Below are 17,151 nucleotides of genomic sequence, written 5' to 3'. Positions count from 1 at the left end.
ACAGCGGCATTAGATGAGACAGCAAAAACACAATATGGAGTTTTATATGGAGCACCAGTTTTGAGTATGAAATGTTATTAGGATCTTGATAGAGATGATCTGAGAACTCATGAATTAAGTATCCAGACTGATGGTGTCCAAGAGACCATCTCCACCACCTGGAAACAATGGAATGGTGGAACAAACGTCAGGAGAACTGAACTTAGGTCCTAGGAGACCTCAAAAAACAACAACATGGCTCAAGAATCAATCACTACCCAGAAATGGAAACACGGCATCTCTTTCTAGAGCACAGAAGAATATTTTGGATTTGGACAGCTTAGTGAGAAAGAAAGCTCCTGCACACTTTTACAATAATAAAAACCCAAGTACTTTGCAAGCAATCTCTACAGTAAGTCTTTGGCGGATGAAAGGAAACTATAGATTTGCTTGACTGCAACAGAGATCAGAATAAAAATTGCAAGAAATTTCACTGTGTTGCTGTGGACAAACCTTATAAAATGTCACACTCTATGCTGTTACTGCTTCTTTCTTCAGTAATGATCCCTCATGGAAGGTCTAAATAATCATTTAGTCCTATTTACTGCCAGAATTTGGATGCAAATACTTGAGCAGCATCCAAGCAAAGCTGTGATTACAGTAATTCTGATAAGCAAGTGCTGCATCACCTTTGTTAGAATGATGTAAGTTAAGACAGTATTGAGATATATAAGAAGAAAAATACTTTTAAACGTTAATGAAATGGTTAAATTCTGCCTTTCCTTCCCACAAACATGATGAGCAAAAACTTACATTCTAGTGAGGCAAGATAGCCACACCGCTATAAAAATCTTTTTCAACCTCTGCCTTAATCCAAGTTAACAGAATGAACTTGAATTTTAACAAGTGACACAATCCCAAAATCTGCTTTTGGCACTTCTTTCTCCAGCCATGACTCAACATACCAGGATGTAATTCTCAAAACATTTTCTTTTCCTAGATTTTTGGAGTTCTCAGATAAGTCCACAACATACCAAAATAGCCTTTTTAAAAATGGCAATGTGTTGGTCACAGATTTTTTTGCTTAATGTTTTGCTTAAGGCATAGGATTTCCATGTAAATCCCAAAATGTTTCTGCAAATTTCTTGTATGCTTTCTTCTTTGACAGAAGAAAACACTGGCACAGGATCTTTTTGAGAGGTTCCTAATCACTCTGTGGATTAAAAGGGGATTTTATGTTGGTTCATCTTCAGTAGTGTTTCTCCTCAGTGCACCACATAGGGGATAAAATCTGCTTGGAAAATGAAGGCAACAAACACCACGACAAACACTAGTTTCCCATCCAAATTGATTTATACAAAAGAAAACAGAAACAGCTCAGCTATTTGTTTAAATATTTTTCAAAGACACCCAGCCTGAATTAATTAGAAAAAAACCTTAAGGAATCAGGCTGCTGTGCAGCACAGCTTCCGAAGCCTTTCCTTTCACTAATGGAGCTGACCAGATGAGGAAACCACTTATATGTCCAGACCTTTAATTGAAATCTGCTGCTGAGGGGAATTACACTGTGCTATTGGCTGGTGCAAATCAGGCTGCCTAGCAACAGCAGCAACAAGTGCCAGGCAATGTGACATAAACTAGTGATTGCCTCTCTGGGCACCAGTTTGTGGAAGTGGGATATTTACTGGTAACTCCTCTTCAGAGAAGGAAGGGAAAGCCCCTCAAAATTAGATGAGAAAGAAAATATAAATATTACTTCCTTAAAAGTATTCACTTTTAAATGTATACTGCTGAGATGACTCAAATCAGCTTTCCACATGTTGTTGACAACCCTATGTTTCAATTATCAAATGTTATTTGGAGGAAATATTGAAGTAAAATATGAACTTGCAGGACAACTAGATCACCCAAAAAGTACCAGTAAAACCTTAAGCTAAATGAACTACAGGTGATTAATTTAATTATTTTAATTAAATTTTTTGTTTTAACCAAAAACTATTTCTGCATCTGTCCATAACTCTAGATGTCAAAGAAATATTTGTGTGTTGATAACAGAGTAGAGTACCATGTTAGTCCAAAGAAATCTCCTTCCACATATGAATTTGTTTCAGGTTGTACTTTTGAATTAGCAATACTCACAGGGCACGTTTGTAGAATGGCTAAGCAGAGCTCTGATGTCAAGACTGCGTGAAATTGGGTCCTACTGAGTAAGATTCATGTGGTTACATCTATGTAATGAATTGTAATGTATCATTGCACTGTATCATGTGTTTTAAAACAATGCAACTCCATTAATCATAATAGAGGCTTGTAGAACATAGGAAAAAAATATCCCAAACCACTATGGTGGCCCTAAATCAAGGGGGCCAAAGATGAGCTTTGAAAAAACGTGTGCTAGAAGAAAGCAAAACCATTCCAATCTCTCAAACAAAGAGAAGTCAGTTGAACAAAGAAGTAAGACATAATACTTTAATTTTGAGACTCCGATACATGCTTTTAACAGAGTGACTTAATAAATAAATGCATTAGCAGAAGCAAAATTAATTTTTAAAGTATTTCTGCTTGACTTATTAGCTTTTTACTTGCTCTAAAGTAACAAAGCCACTGCTCCCCTACAACACACATATATACTATTTCCTCATTATCACAGCCGAAAAATTAAACTATGCATCTCTAAAGTTCCACTCTCCTTTAGCAGAAAGTCACAGTCAGCATTTCTAGGTGAATTTCTTTTAAAGGATTTACAGAAACAACCCAAAAATATCAATATTCGCGGTGCAAACTCATGTCTTTGTTCTGGTCTCTCTTGCTCACTCTGTCTCTTTTTGAATTTGCTGTAAGAGCTAAATTAGGTCTCAGGGGCACTGCACCGCTAAACAAAGATCTCTTCTAGCCCATTGTGATGGAAGTAAATGTACTCGGGAGGCAGATGTACTGAAAGGAGAGGCTAAGGTGTCTCCCTCCCCCAATTCTCTAATCTTTAACACAGATTTCTTTACCCTGCCTTCACAAAATCACTCACACTCACTCATATGCTCCCCCCGCCTCCTTATAGCCTCTTCTCTTTCTCAGAAATGTAGCCAGCTGAATTCACTGAACTGGAATAAAAATCTTTTTTTTGGCATAACTCGCTAATTTGTTCCATTTACATGACTCCTTCTACAGCCTCTTTATCAATATATACATTCAAAATAAGTAAGAATACTTACTCTTTTCAGCATCAGGACAGGTGTTTTAAGAGGATATATCCACAGTCCAACATGCAGCCTTATTATGACTTAACAAAGCAGTTTTGCTGTCCCAGTGCTTTTCTGTCTATTGTTGCTAACAACGAAGTTCTAATATTTCATCAACTTCAGCTTTATCACCACAGGATTTAAAGCTGCAAACACATTTATAATGTCTCACTATAAGGGATCACAGCTTTCACTGGGAGGGAAAAGGAAAAAAGCAGAAAACCAAACAAAACCTGAACTACACAATTTATTTTTTGTTCATTTCCGAAAACAAAAGAATTAAAATTTTTAAAACTTAAGATATCAAAAAAAACCCCAGTACAAAACCATAAAATCAAGACTGTTCATATTCAGCTGGCAACTGTAGTGTACACCCACATATATATGTATGTTACTTGAAATCTGGCATTATAGTTTTAAACAGAGACTAGTTATTACCACTTCCACTGGGTATTAAGAAAAGCTTGTCACTATATATTTAAAACAAGAAATCAAGATTCCTGTAAAACAACTTTTCTGCTGGTAGATATAAAATTACAGAATAATTTTCAGAACGACTGATTTAGTCCTAGATTCCCTGCAAGGCTCAAAAACAATTCAACATTTCAGCTCAATTTTCCATATCTGAAACCTTAGAAGTCTGAATATCATCAAATATTTCTGAAAAAAAAAAAGGCTCTAGTAACTAGAAAAGGCCAAAGATCACTTAATAGAAGCCCATAATGGAATAGAGACTCTCATGTTTGTATATTAGGTTGAAAGGTTATTGTAACACATGAGATTCTCTTAATTTGATATAAAATTCTAGAAATCCTGTCATTCCTGCCCTTTCTGTACGCCTGATAAATCCTTCAGAATTTTGATAAAACTTGTGAACTTTGTGAAAGTAAACTCAAATCCAGCTTCTAACCGCAAGAAGCAACTTAATGCATTTTACATACTTCTTACATAATACTATGCCTTATTAACACATCTTCAGAAAAAAACAATTTCTTCTGCCAAGTGAAACAATTTCAAATTAATGATAGACACGGAGACTGTGTAAATATTACAGATGAAGTTTCAACGCCAGCCTGGGTAGTGACTGAGCAACATAAAAACGCCACGGCATTTGGTGACCTTCCTGAAGTAAGTTGGTGGTCTTGATCCAGGCCTCAATGGACTTTGTTAATAAAAAAGGGAAAACAAAACCCACCACATAGCACTAATTGGCACTCCCGTTGGCGCTGTCAGCAGCAAGGCCAAAGTTATACCGGCCACAGGAAAAGGGTCTTTCAAGGTCAGTGTTGAGGCACAATGGGGAAATGTCATGGGAGAGAGACAGCCCCAGCACCAGGAGCTGCTGGTAGGTCTGCACCTAACAGGATTAACCTGACATCAGCCACCTCATCCATACAGCTATTTGCATGCCAAAACCCCCTTCAGGAACAGGTCCTACTTCCCTGCAGGGCACAATCAATCCCCCACCTTCTTCAAGGAAAGGACATAGTGTCTGTGAAGGCACTAGAAAACAAAACTCCTAGGGAAGTTCTAATTTAGCTGATTTAATAAAATCTCATTGCACAAAAGCTTCCTGATTCTTTTCTTTATCATATAAAAATGCTGACTGTATCTGCAAAAGAACTATTATCTCTCAGATTTGTAGAAACAGTCATGCAGAAGAAGAAAGTAAACAAATTACATAACTTAGATTCACTTTTTTCTTTTTTTTTTTTTTTTCTCTTTATTATATGTGAATATCTGATAAACTATTTCTTTCACTAAAAAAAAGCATTCATCAGTGTACTATAGATTATTCTGGACAGTTACTAACACTTCTTCAACATGCCTAGAATTTCTAAAAAGATTAATGAATAGAGTGGCAGGATCATATTCCAGGTTCATCCTTAACACCTATACAACAGCCTTCTTTTATTGAGTCTGCCAGTAAAAGTATACTTGTGACAGAAGCATCTCATAAAATGAAGAATCACGAAGTCTGTAAGAACATAAAATGCACCAAGAAGCAACGAGTAACTAAAAACCAGCAGAAATGGGGATTTAAATTGACAGAGCACAAAAAAGCTCTAAAAGGTAATATACAACTGCAATAAAAACTAAAATCAATGCATTAGAATGACTGGTTAGCTCTAAGAGCAAAATCTAACACCCAAACAGGATTTGAAAATGGTGTATTTATACTTGTCTCTTTTCATTATAAACTACAAAAAAATCATAGAAATGTAAGGTAAGTTTGTATTCTTGGAATATATCTCCTATTGCAAAGCCCATATAATGGGAAAAGAGTATTATTTTTTTTCGTAGCAATTGGTCAACCACTCTGCATAAATGTATCAACATATCACTTCTTCCCTCATGAAATATAAAATATATCTATACATACAACATTAATTTTTTTTCAGTTATATTAATGAGAAGTAAGTAGAATTTTAATTTTTTGTACTGCTTAAAATATCATAATAGTCAACATATGAACAGTGGTCAGTAGTTTCACAGGAACAGCCTTATCCCTCCGATGAAAATGAATTCCTTAGCAATTTATATTACCCTTGACAGTAAATGGAAAGTTTATCTTTTGACTGGCTCCACAGTAAATCATGTATCAAGAATGTTATTTTTGGGTTTATGAAAAATCACAATATATATTTAATGGAACTTGTCTGCCTGAAATTTTATCCTGTAGCTTATTTCTGCCCAAAAGATAATGTAGGCTAACAACGGGTCAAAATCTGATGCATTCCTAAACATTTCAGTAATAACATAAAAACTTTCCTCAGAGACATATACCCTCCTCTAGCTCAACTGATCCTGAGAGAGGATGAAATAGATGTTTAGGGATGACAGCTTGGCTCCCTGCCTATTTTATGGTTAGGACTTACAGAAAACTACAGGAGGGAGGTGGGAAAGCAGAGTATTCACGTAAATGAACCTCCTACGATCCCAGAGTAGTTTTCCGAAAATTCAGATTTCCTTTTTCTTTTTGGTAAGGGGAGTTCTGTGATTGTTTGGTTCTGTGAAAAGCTCTGTGAAGCTGGTACAGACAGAAAAGTTAGCCATACACTTTAAAATGACCCTGGTTTTGGAGAAGTTGGGAGAATTGTAAGAGCATTACGTGTTTATCTGCAGAGCATGCAGAAGAGGCCTAAAGGCATTATTTCTATCTTACAGAAAAATGTTTTGCTGCAATCAGATAGGAAATTATCTCTTCACTGCTACACATTTCTACTGTTTCCAAAAGCCTATTATATAAATTATGTGAAGCCTAGATAATAGATCACTTTAAAAAAAAAACAACAAACTAGCAAACAAAAAAACCCCAACCGAACAAAACCCAACCAAACAATGAAACCCCCAGAAGAACAAAAAACCACAAACAATCCAAAGATACAAGCAAATTCTTTTCCTAGGCAAGAGAAAGAGCAGGTGCTGGCATTGAAGCAGTACTGGGGAAACAGAGATTCATTTCCCAAGCACCTTTTCTATCTCCAAGGCTACAAGAATACAAATGTAATAGGGGTACATGAGAGAGATGTAGCCAGGTTAAGATTTAACAAATTCTTTATTTCTTCCCTACAGCATATCCCAAAGATAAACCAAAAGAAACAAAAGGGTGAAAAGAACAAAGTACCTTCCCGTAATATATGCACATATGATGCATGGTCTACTGAACCAATTACGTGTTTTCTAATAGATAAATGAAATCTAGTGTCTAAACTTTTCTGAGTGTACTGCTTTTTAACAAAAGTGACTGGAAAAAATATAGAGAAAGAACGAAGGACTGAAGAATAACAGAAAAGTAGGAAAAACTCCAATTTGGTTCAATCCAGAGTTTAAAAAGATCAGGTTTGGATGTATTTTGCAAATGACATTTTAATTTTTCAAATTACTAACTTGGCTGAAGTGCAGTGAATACCAAGCTTGTACAGACAGCTTGCATAACTGTATATGTGGTGGTCCAACTTGCAGCACTCCCAAATATCAGAGCTCTGGATGTACATAGTGAAATGAATGGCAGCAGATGCCTAATGACATTGTTTAGCAAATACCAAACAGTTTGATGTCCCATTACAATACATCTACATGCAACATCTAATTATGGAAAACAGCACTATTAATACATTTGTATTGTACATTCATGCTTTTCCTTAATTAACTTCTATTTTTCTATGACTTCCACTTCTCTCTTTGTCTTTTCTAACACTGTGACCACTGTGATTAACACCACCTCAGTGGGGGCAAATTGAAAAGTTCTATACTTTTTATTACAGGGCTGTTCATGTAAAAAAAAAATTCCACCTTCTCTCTTCCTTTTTATATTATGTTGTTTCCCTTTACATTTCCACCTTCTTCTTCCATATCAGTCTTTTGAAACAGCACCCTTCATATTTAGTCTGCTGTTTATCTGAATTCAGCACCTTTTTTTCCTCCCTGTTTTCTCTTGCACCTTACTAAATTCATGGTTGAAAATGCACATATCTCTCCTTCAGTTTTATGATGAAGCTCACATAATCTTTTTCTCCTAAATTTTGTTCACATCTGAAAATGACTTGCCGCAAAAGGTGTTATTTAGTGTCTTCATGGCACTCCCACCAGAGTTTGTAGCAATTGCTGATTTAGACAACATCTTGGTAAATGCTCTTTTACAAAAAATAAATAGTAAAATTTTGGCAAACTCAGATAAATGATAAGTGATAAATAAAGACAGCAACTTCTGCATAGGTACATGAATAATGGCCATGCAATTTCTCTCCCTACTTATTTGTTAAAGTGCTAGTATTCTTTAGCTCACCCATCTTCTGAAAACCAGTAGATTGTACAGTACCAATGAGACATATTGTACAATTAGTTTCACAATAAAATATTCTATCCAAGTCTAATAGGAATTCTGTTTCAAAATGAAAAGATAAAGTTTGGCTCTGTCACAGCTATGGAGAAAGATTTCATTCAGTTGATGCAATATACTGTAATATATATTTGCTTGAAATACTGACATACATGAAGAGTTTATCCGGAAATCAAAGATTTCTACGTTTCTTTTTTTTTTTTTTTTTTTTTTAAGAGTACATTTAATTATGACTTAAAATACTGCTAAATTATGATAGCTCCTAAATATTTAGTGGTTTCCTCTTTAATATTGCAACAGCTGACGCACCTTAACTCTTGACCAGTTTAGAATAAGACATTTACTTCCATAAGCGTTTAGAAGTGCTTTGCAAATTGCAGAGGAATATGATATTAGAATTCTTTAAGCAAAAGAACAATCTGTGAGTTATTCTCAATAGGTGTTAATCAAACATACTTTGCCCCTATCAATATTGTTGTTTTTTTGTTTTTTTCTTCATCCTTCTTACTCCTACTTAATACTTTGAGAGATATATAACCTGAATTTTCTTGAATTGGTATGGCTAAGAAGCTAGTGTATATTAACAATTGTGATTCCTCGGTAAAGTGGATCCCACTCAAATACATTAAAACTGTTTTGCTTATGTGTGGCTGTAGATCATAGTATTTAATACTCATTATTTTAGTAATGTACTTATATTATTTAAAATTTTTGATTCTGCAGTATGAAATGTATTTTAGGTTTCCATACACTAGAAAAAAAATTAAGCTGATATTTCTTGTATCACATGTCTATATGTATTGGTACAGAGAGAATGGCTTTTGTGATTAAAAGGAGAAGTCTGCCTCACTGACAGATACTAGTAATAATCAGTACTTGAATAATGTTCACAAACTCTCTAAAATAAAATTACAGTTTTATTATAAATTCCTATACAAGCTAAAATAATCTGTGCTTGGTCATCAGTGAAACTTTCTCCAAGATAAAAATGTTTATTCTTCTCAAAGAAGAACTAATGGCACTGTGCCTCCTTAATACGTTTCTTCTTCAGTGCCATTGCTCCTCTGTGCCACTAGACTGTGCTGCATTTGTTCACATTTGTGCTCCCATTACATTTGAATATCTGGCCTCAGTTCCTGTGCATCATGTCTCCTTTCTTTCAGTTCATTCCAATTAAATACTAAATACAGTTCATTGTATAAATATTGTACAAAATCCCCCAAACAATTTGCATTGAAGTAAACAGTGCTTTTTATAGCCTGTTTGATGCTTCAGTCTTCTTCCAGACAGAGAAACAGGAAAAAAAACCCCAAACAACAGAGCACCTGTTTTACTGCTTATTTAGGACCTGAAATATAACATTATCTTTTATTTTTCCATCTTGTTTTGAGAAGTGAAATTGGTGCTTCACTGTTGAAGTGTACAAGTGATGAAGGAAAAATGCGCTTAGCAGTGTAGTGTTCCACTTTGCAAAAAGCACTCCCACAGTAGTCTCTTAAATCAAAACAATTACTGGCAGCAGTTTAACACCACCTAGTAAAAACAGGCATATTTTTCAAGACAAAAAGAGAAGACAACACACATGAATACCTCAAGACAACTTCATGAAAACACTCTCTTTAAATTTGTTAAAATCCATTTTATACAGTTCACATATAGCAAATTCACTAAGCTACCCTCCTCCAAAAAAAGATTTTTTCCAGTAAATCCTTTAGAAGATGGTTTGCTCCAGTTTTCACCCTGATAGATAGCTAACAGAAACATGCCATCAACTCCAGTACTGAGTCTGTAGCTTCAAAAAATCTTTCAAACAAGTGTATACATTCAATTGTAATGCACACTAAACAATCTAACTTCCCCAAATTATCAAATTACATAAAGCCTATCACATTTTACCTCCTGGTGTAGTGGGGATGGTAATTAAGAGTTGCTTAGTTATAAACAGACTTGTCTTCACTTTTTATATTTTAAGTTTATTTTAGGAGAAACCTAATTTCATCTGAGACCACCAGCAACCTGCTCCAAAACATAATAAGCTACCCTCTTGACAGCTCATTATTTTGACAGTAGACTGAAATGCAATTTAACAACTTCTTCATATTCTTTTGATCTAGCTCTTTTGCATCCATGAACACCTTCTCTCAAAAACCTCCAAATATATATTAATTGTAAGAGCGAAGACATTTTAGTCAACAGGATTGCTTCGGAGCTTGAAAAAAATTTAAATGCATTGGGAATGTATGGCTTGTTAGGAAATGTTGATCTGAAGGATAGAGTCAATTATAGCTACAGTAGATTAATGAAGCAGAAATAAGAATCTTAAAAAAGAATTTTGTGAAATGCTTTTGTTGTGTTCTGGAGGCCTTCTATGTGACCATGGCTAACTAAAAGGAATCAGTTAACTGTAAGGCTACCTCAAGAGCACCTATAATCAGATAGAATGCTTTAAATGCTGATTTGATAATAATCATAAGAATTATTTTTAGAATTATACTACTTTTTTAACGACACCTAAATATTTATTAGTACAGTCATGTAGCATATTCATGCCTAATTATGTTACAAATGTACGTATTTTCTTAATCTTTACTCAGAAATTGATATGGCCACTATTTACCATGAGCAACACGGCAATCAGCATAGCAATTTAATAAGTAAGTTATTGATAACTGGCAGAAGAACAATGGTTTTGAATACTTAAATATCAGTATTACCTGAGAAAACAAGTAGCATATTTACCAACATATTTTCCCAGGCAATATTAATTTCCACACAAATTAATAGCAAAATTCAAGCACTAAAAAGTATCAAGCAGTTAGGAGTGGTAAAGGATTTTATTGAAGGCAAGATTTTTTAAATATGGCATGCTTCTTACAATACTGCATACCTGTAAGCTGTTGTAATCACTCATGTTTCTCACAATCCCAAGTCACTGGGTTTCAAAGGGACATAAACCAAACTTTAAATTCAGCTTTCCTTATTTATGTGAGTAGTCCATCAAATTTAAGTGAAGTACTTGCACATACAAGGCCCATGATCACAGGAAAACTCTTATTAAAATTATTTCGTCTTTTAAGGAAGCATAATTACTTGTCATTTACTCTATAATGAACATGTGGTTTAAAATGTCCATGATCCACATCGAGAAAAACACATTTTTTAATATTTATTACATTTTTTCAATAATAAAAGCATCAATCTTCCTTCAAAAAATGTGTAGATGCATTGTAATTGACAATTCATCAAAGTAATTCATTGACAGCATAATAACAACATTTATGTCAAACTAAATTAGCCTGTATACTTGTAGCAGAGGCAGAAACAGCTGTCATTCTGTTTGCATAAATTTCCAGTAGAATGTGTCTCAAAAAGTTAAGCTACAGAGCTAGAGCATTTCTTCTTTATAAAAAGAGTTAGAAAACTGCAAAGATCCAGAGGGACAAAGGTCTCACCAACAGGCCCATGCAACTGAGTAAATGTTGCTCACCCAAAAAAGGGCCAGGCTATCACAGCTGTGTTCAAGTCTCAATCCTGTTCATAGTTAGAGTTTTCAATATGCTCATGAAAACAGTATTAGAAACAAACAGGAAAACAGCAATATCCAAAAGGCACCTTCTGTCTGCCGCCCCCCGTGACACTGCGTGATGGTGCATTCTCAAAGCTGCACTGCAGACTTTGCCCAGACTGCACAGAGAATCAGAAGGAACAACATTATGGAACTTTACAAATACAAAGCACAAAGAACAACATTTTGACATCTATGAAAGTCATTATGGAAAGCCCCAACTGTGCTAAATGCTCAAAGCTGCTCTTTAAAGAAACAGATTTTAAATTCAAATATATCGGGTTTCTTAAAATTTACTCTTTGGTTTAAGTTGACTTAACAGGTTTATTATGAAGCTCAACAGCAAGTGATCTAGGACAGCATCTTAGAAGTGTAAAACAATATATAACCACCAGTGCACTACCTCACGATTGTGCAGTAATGCAAAAAAAGTCTCTTCGCCTCTTTTCTTTTTTTATTTTTTTCCCTTCTTTTTAATTATTTCTCTTTTGTCCTATGTAACTACTATCAATTATTTACATGGCTACTATATATAAGCCCAATTACCCCAATGGCGTTATAACACCTGTGGTTTCCCTCATTAAGAGCTCAACAGATAGGGGTCGTGGGTTGAAAGGGCAGCATATGGATTACGAAAAGGCTAGTTAACATAACCCATTATACCCGTGAACTAGTAAAGTTTATTTTTATCCATCTGATGTTAGTTCAATCAATATATACCAATCGATATTCACTGCTGTAAATATTTACTCCTGTGCGAGTCTTTTGTCTTTAGTTGTAAAGCACACATTCTTCAATTTTATAGCACAGATCTTGTTTTCTGTGAGTTCATTGCATTGCCTCAGAGAAAGGAAAATTATTTCCTGGATATCTTGGGAATCTTTCACTCTTTTGATTTTTATTTTCCTGTACTAGACCCTGGCTCTTGGAACTCTTTAATAACATACAGTCCTGTTAAAGATATTCTTCACCCATCCATTTTTTTTTATTACGTACATGTCAGAATCATGGATAGCAAAACCAGTGAGAGCACCCCAATGACTTTCTGTTACTCAGCAGATTTTAAACAGGAATTCTGTCTTTCACTTTACTTAGAACATACTTTTTTTTCTTTTTTCTTTTTTTTTTTTTTTTCAGTATATTTTCTTCTGAAATGTTCATACAGTTTTTAATCACAAGATACAAATTAAGGGGTTTTGAAACCGTGACTATGCTGACTATATACTGACTTTTGAAAGGCCAGTAGTGGATGTCAGACATTTTCCATACCACCAAAGAGAAATTAATTCCAGCCAATATACATGATATTTTCATAGTTTTTATACTAACCGTAATAATACAGGTCACAAAAATTATATCCATAAAAAAGGCAATTTTTCTCCTTTAATAATAATAATATTAATAATAAATCTCTTATATGGTAAAAATTCTAATAATATTAAAACAAACAGTTTTCTGTTAGTGAACTTGCATCGCGCACTGCCCTTTCCTCCTACCTCCAACACTGTAGCATAACACAAAAATGCAAGATTCCTTTTAGAATGTAAATCTTGTGCAATTCAAAGTAAAAGTACTGAAGAGTTACAAATAGGCTCTCATACTTCAGGTTAGATTTTTGTTCATTCTAGAGCAGTAACATTCTATATTAACTACAGATATTTGTATTTTTTATTATGTAATACAGTAATAGTTTATTACTGCCTCTCTAAGCATTTACTGACATTGGTTAAAATCTGACCTGCAAAGCCCTAACACCAGAAACTTCTGTTCCATCACATATCAGGGAGTCTCAGTGATGTGAAGTAACATTATTCAAATAAGCAGTAGCTGGATATATCACACTGTGATGTTTTGCTGTGGTGGGGTAAGATCCTACGTCTGTCAAGTTCAGTATTATAATCTGTTTTAAATAGTCATTGCATTCCCTGAGATATTTTAGGATATTAATGCTATATATTCCAGATTCAGTAGTACATAATTTTCCTGGAATAATGTGTGAAATAGTTTCCTTTGCCTATATAAAGAATATGAAGAATCCCTGCACTCATCTAGTAAATTAAGAACTTCCTTAGTTACCCAGACTACTTGCATATGTTACTTAATAAGCTCTGTCATCAGTACTGAAGATAGGATCTGTTTATTTCACACTTTCCTAATTGCTTACAAATATTTCAGTGATACTAAGAAAAAAGAATAACTATGTACATTATATAATATGTATCCTTGCTAGTCCTGACACCAGCAAGAAAGAAACTACAAGGAAAACCGTGTTCAAATACTTTTGTTTCAAGGTCCTGTGGAATTTCTTTTGTTTAAAACATTAAAAAATAAAGCTTTTCAGTAAGATTCCCCAGCTAAAGTTTTAACCATTATTCTTTCAATAAAAGGGGTACTCTGCATGATGGTTTGAATTTCAGTTTCATTAAGCAAAATTTGTGAGCATAAACTTGGGTTTTGTGTGTGTAGATATAGCACATGCCTAAACAAAATTAGGGGATTTGACATAGCATTTTTTCCACTTCATAAAATTTTGTTTGCATATCAGATGTATTATATAAAAAATTCACTGGCTTGTAAAAGCTTTAAGTTTTTAATTTCTCTTTAATTAAAGTCTTGATTTCTTTTAGTTAAGCAGCACAATAATTTTAGTGCATTTTCAGTGTTCTTTTTCTAAGAAGTATACTTAACTATACTTTCTATGTTCTCAACCCCCTCACAAGATATTGTCAGGAGTGGGACAGGTGAAAAGAAGACTGTGGTGACCACTCATAACAGATTTCCTTCTTTTATACTTGTATTTGCCTTCGTAATACAGCTGTAAAAGCAATCAACTTCCAAAACTTCCAGTCCCAGGTCAGAGGGACCTGTGCTCAGCCTTCCCTACCAGCGTATCATTCTGCTGGTGTACATCAACACAGCTATGTATTCTCAAGAGGATTTAAACCAAGATTTGAAGTATAGAGAATTATTATTTTGTACAGAACATTGCCAGTGCAGCAGCATGACAGAAGAGGTGTGCTCCAAAACTTGCTGGGCTTCCATGGGATAGGATGATCAGCAGCACCCGTGACTGCACAGTGCTTTGGAATGCAGCAGGCAGTAACACAAGCTGGATATTTTCAGAAGTTCTTTGGCCTCTGTCTCCAGTGTGAAGCAGCTAAGTAACCTACACATCCCAGACCCATTAGGCTGAGTGCCTAAACTGCAGTTTGGAAGTTTCACAGTTCAAATATAAAAGTCTGGGGGAAGAGCTCACATGTACAAGAGAGAATGCTGCTTCTTTCAAACCCAACAGTAAAGAGGTATAAACTCAGCAGAAAGCTTACAGCTGCTTATAAGCATTAATTCATGCAAGCTCACAATCTGTTGTGATACAAGGTTTTTTCCTTTATTAGGAAAGCCACAAATGCAATGTGCAGATACTCTAGTAGTGTACAATGCTCTTTCATTTGAGTGTGTATCAAGTGCTGCTTTTATCTCAACATACATGCACCTCCTGTTAAGCACTTGGTAACCTCTTGCACATAAGTTTTGCACAAGGATGAATGATGCCTGTTTGTTCTTCTTCTCCTCCCTCCACCCCCGGCCACCAGTAAATTTCCTGTTGAGCAAGCCTAAATATAATGCAAATAAAAACTTGCATTCCAGGGCAGAGCAGCACCTCTTCACGGACAGTAGCTGTGATGGCAGAAACCAAGAGACGGCAGAGGCAGCTGCAGAGGAGAGCCCCGCAGGCGATACCGGCAGGTGTGCAAAGAAATCAGCCTCTCTCTCCTTTCCCAGGGCCGTTCGGCCACCCTGGACCTTGCTTTCAAGGAAAGGGTCAGGAGAGGAACGAAGTTTCTCTTCGGGCTTGCCAAGGGGGGGCTCCTGCGCTCTGCGCCAGCCCGGGCCGCCTCGAGGAGGGGAGAAGGGGGACAAGGGGCTGCGGCTTGTGAGGGAGAGAAAATTGCCCCCGAAAGGGTAGACGGGACTCCTACTCAGCGGGCACTGACGGACACCTTTCGAAAATAACCCCCCAAGACACTGATTGTCTATGCTCGCACTGGTGGAGTTCCTCGGAGGCGGGGAGCAGCAAGACTGCCGAAGGGACCGCTTTATGGGATTGAGCTTTTTCCCTCCGTTTACTGTTCTCTTAAGAAAGCCAAATACTGTCTAGAAAGTTCTTGCCAGATGCTCCAAATCGAACATCCAGGCTTCTAAGAAACCTGGGGGAGGACGGGGGGTGGAGGGGAGGGAAGAGGGGAGGACGCGGAAGCGGTGGGAGAGGGAAAAAGAGGTGTTTTTTTTTCTTTGCGCAAATGTCAAAGTTACAGTTTAAGGAAAATTAAACACACGCGTCATTCGTCAACGCTGTTACCGCACGCAGCTACAGGATCTGATTATCCCACAGGAGGAAACCCAAGCTAAAAGTTGTTTCCAGCGTGTCCGTCCTCATTCATTAAAGCAAACCAGACACCTTAGAAACCTGCACGCTCGCTAACCCTGAGCGTGTTCCACTCCTCCTGAGTCCTTCTCTGTGCCTATACCTCGGAAAAGATTGCTTTTTGTCCGATTACCACGCCGGGGTGCGGTAAGCAACCAGGCTGAAGAACTGAGAGATGAAAATGAGTGTAGAAGGTGGGATGTGGAGGAGGTGCCGCAACCCCGCGGCTGTCCGGGGATGGCAAGGGTTGTTCTCGTCCCGGTACCAGTGCTCGTCTGACCCGAGAACGCAGCCCAGCAGTCTGGCCCTGAGACACGAGGAAACAACGAGTTCACACCTCTCCAGCACCCCTTCGCACCCACTTAGGTGTCCACCGTGCCAGCCAGAGCACGCAGCCCCTCTCCAGCACGAGCTGAAGCCGCAGCACAGGCGCTCCGGAAGCTCTCCAAGCCTTGGGGTGTCGCGGCAGTGGGAATGCTCTGGGCTTTCCTGTGAGACCCTCACTGTGTGGGTCTGTGAGAACCTAGGGGAGGTTCTGGGTGCTCTTCGCGATAGGGCTGCGCAGGGTGTGCTGGCTCGGGGGATCGCGGGAGAGAGCTGAGGGTATGGTCAGCGCAAACCTTCCCACCCCCATTAGAAACCCGCGGGAATTTGGGCTCCCTAAGTGACATGGCGGCTGGGGAACAGGGAGAAGCCAGTGAAAAAGTCTTGGGAACAACTTCTGGGGAGGGAAGAGTCCCTCCCCGTGCTGGCACCGACTCCGGACCAAGAGGCAGGTGGGTCCTCTGGTATGGGCCACCTGCCTCGGGCGAGTGCTCCCCGTGGGCAGTTGCGGGTGGGGACTTCCAAGACACAGACATCCCCAACCACTTGCTCCTTCCCTCCCACCCTGCCCGCTGCGGCCCAGGGAGACGCTGGGTTTTCTCTCACAGGTACGTCGGGGATGTCCCTCGTCCTCCTGCCGCGGGGAGCACTTGGGGCTGACCCTTGCCGCCCTGCCGATGAAGGAAGTGCGCCGCGAGCATCCACGCCAGCGGGCAAGCGTGGTCCCTCATCAACTTTCTCCGTGCCGGACCCTCTGCACCGGCATGAAACCTCTCTC

The 17,151-nt window shown here is 37.5% G+C and overlaps 1 protein-coding gene across 1 annotated transcript in view; it reads right to left on the bottom strand.

Moving 5' to 3' along the window:
* The window catches only part of RORB (RAR related orphan receptor B), a 124,798-nt gene extending 107,889 nt beyond the window's left edge, over positions 1-16,909 (bottom strand). The window contains 3 exon segments of the mRNA XM_030467586.1: positions 15,285-15,757; positions 16,153-16,356; positions 16,670-16,909. Coding sequence (XP_030323446.1) covers positions 15,285-15,757; positions 16,153-16,356; positions 16,670-16,909 — 917 coding nt within the window.
* Positions 16,910-17,151: the final 242 nt, after the last annotated feature.

The sequence above is a fragment of the Calypte anna genome, chromosome Z (assembly GCF_003957555.1).
Source record: "Calypte anna isolate BGI_N300 chromosome Z, bCalAnn1_v1.p, whole genome shotgun sequence".
NCBI lineage: Eukaryota > Metazoa > Chordata > Aves > Apodiformes > Trochilidae > Calypte > Calypte anna.
Note: the sequence above shows the minus strand (reverse complement) of the source record. Positions and strands in the feature narration are given on the sequence as shown.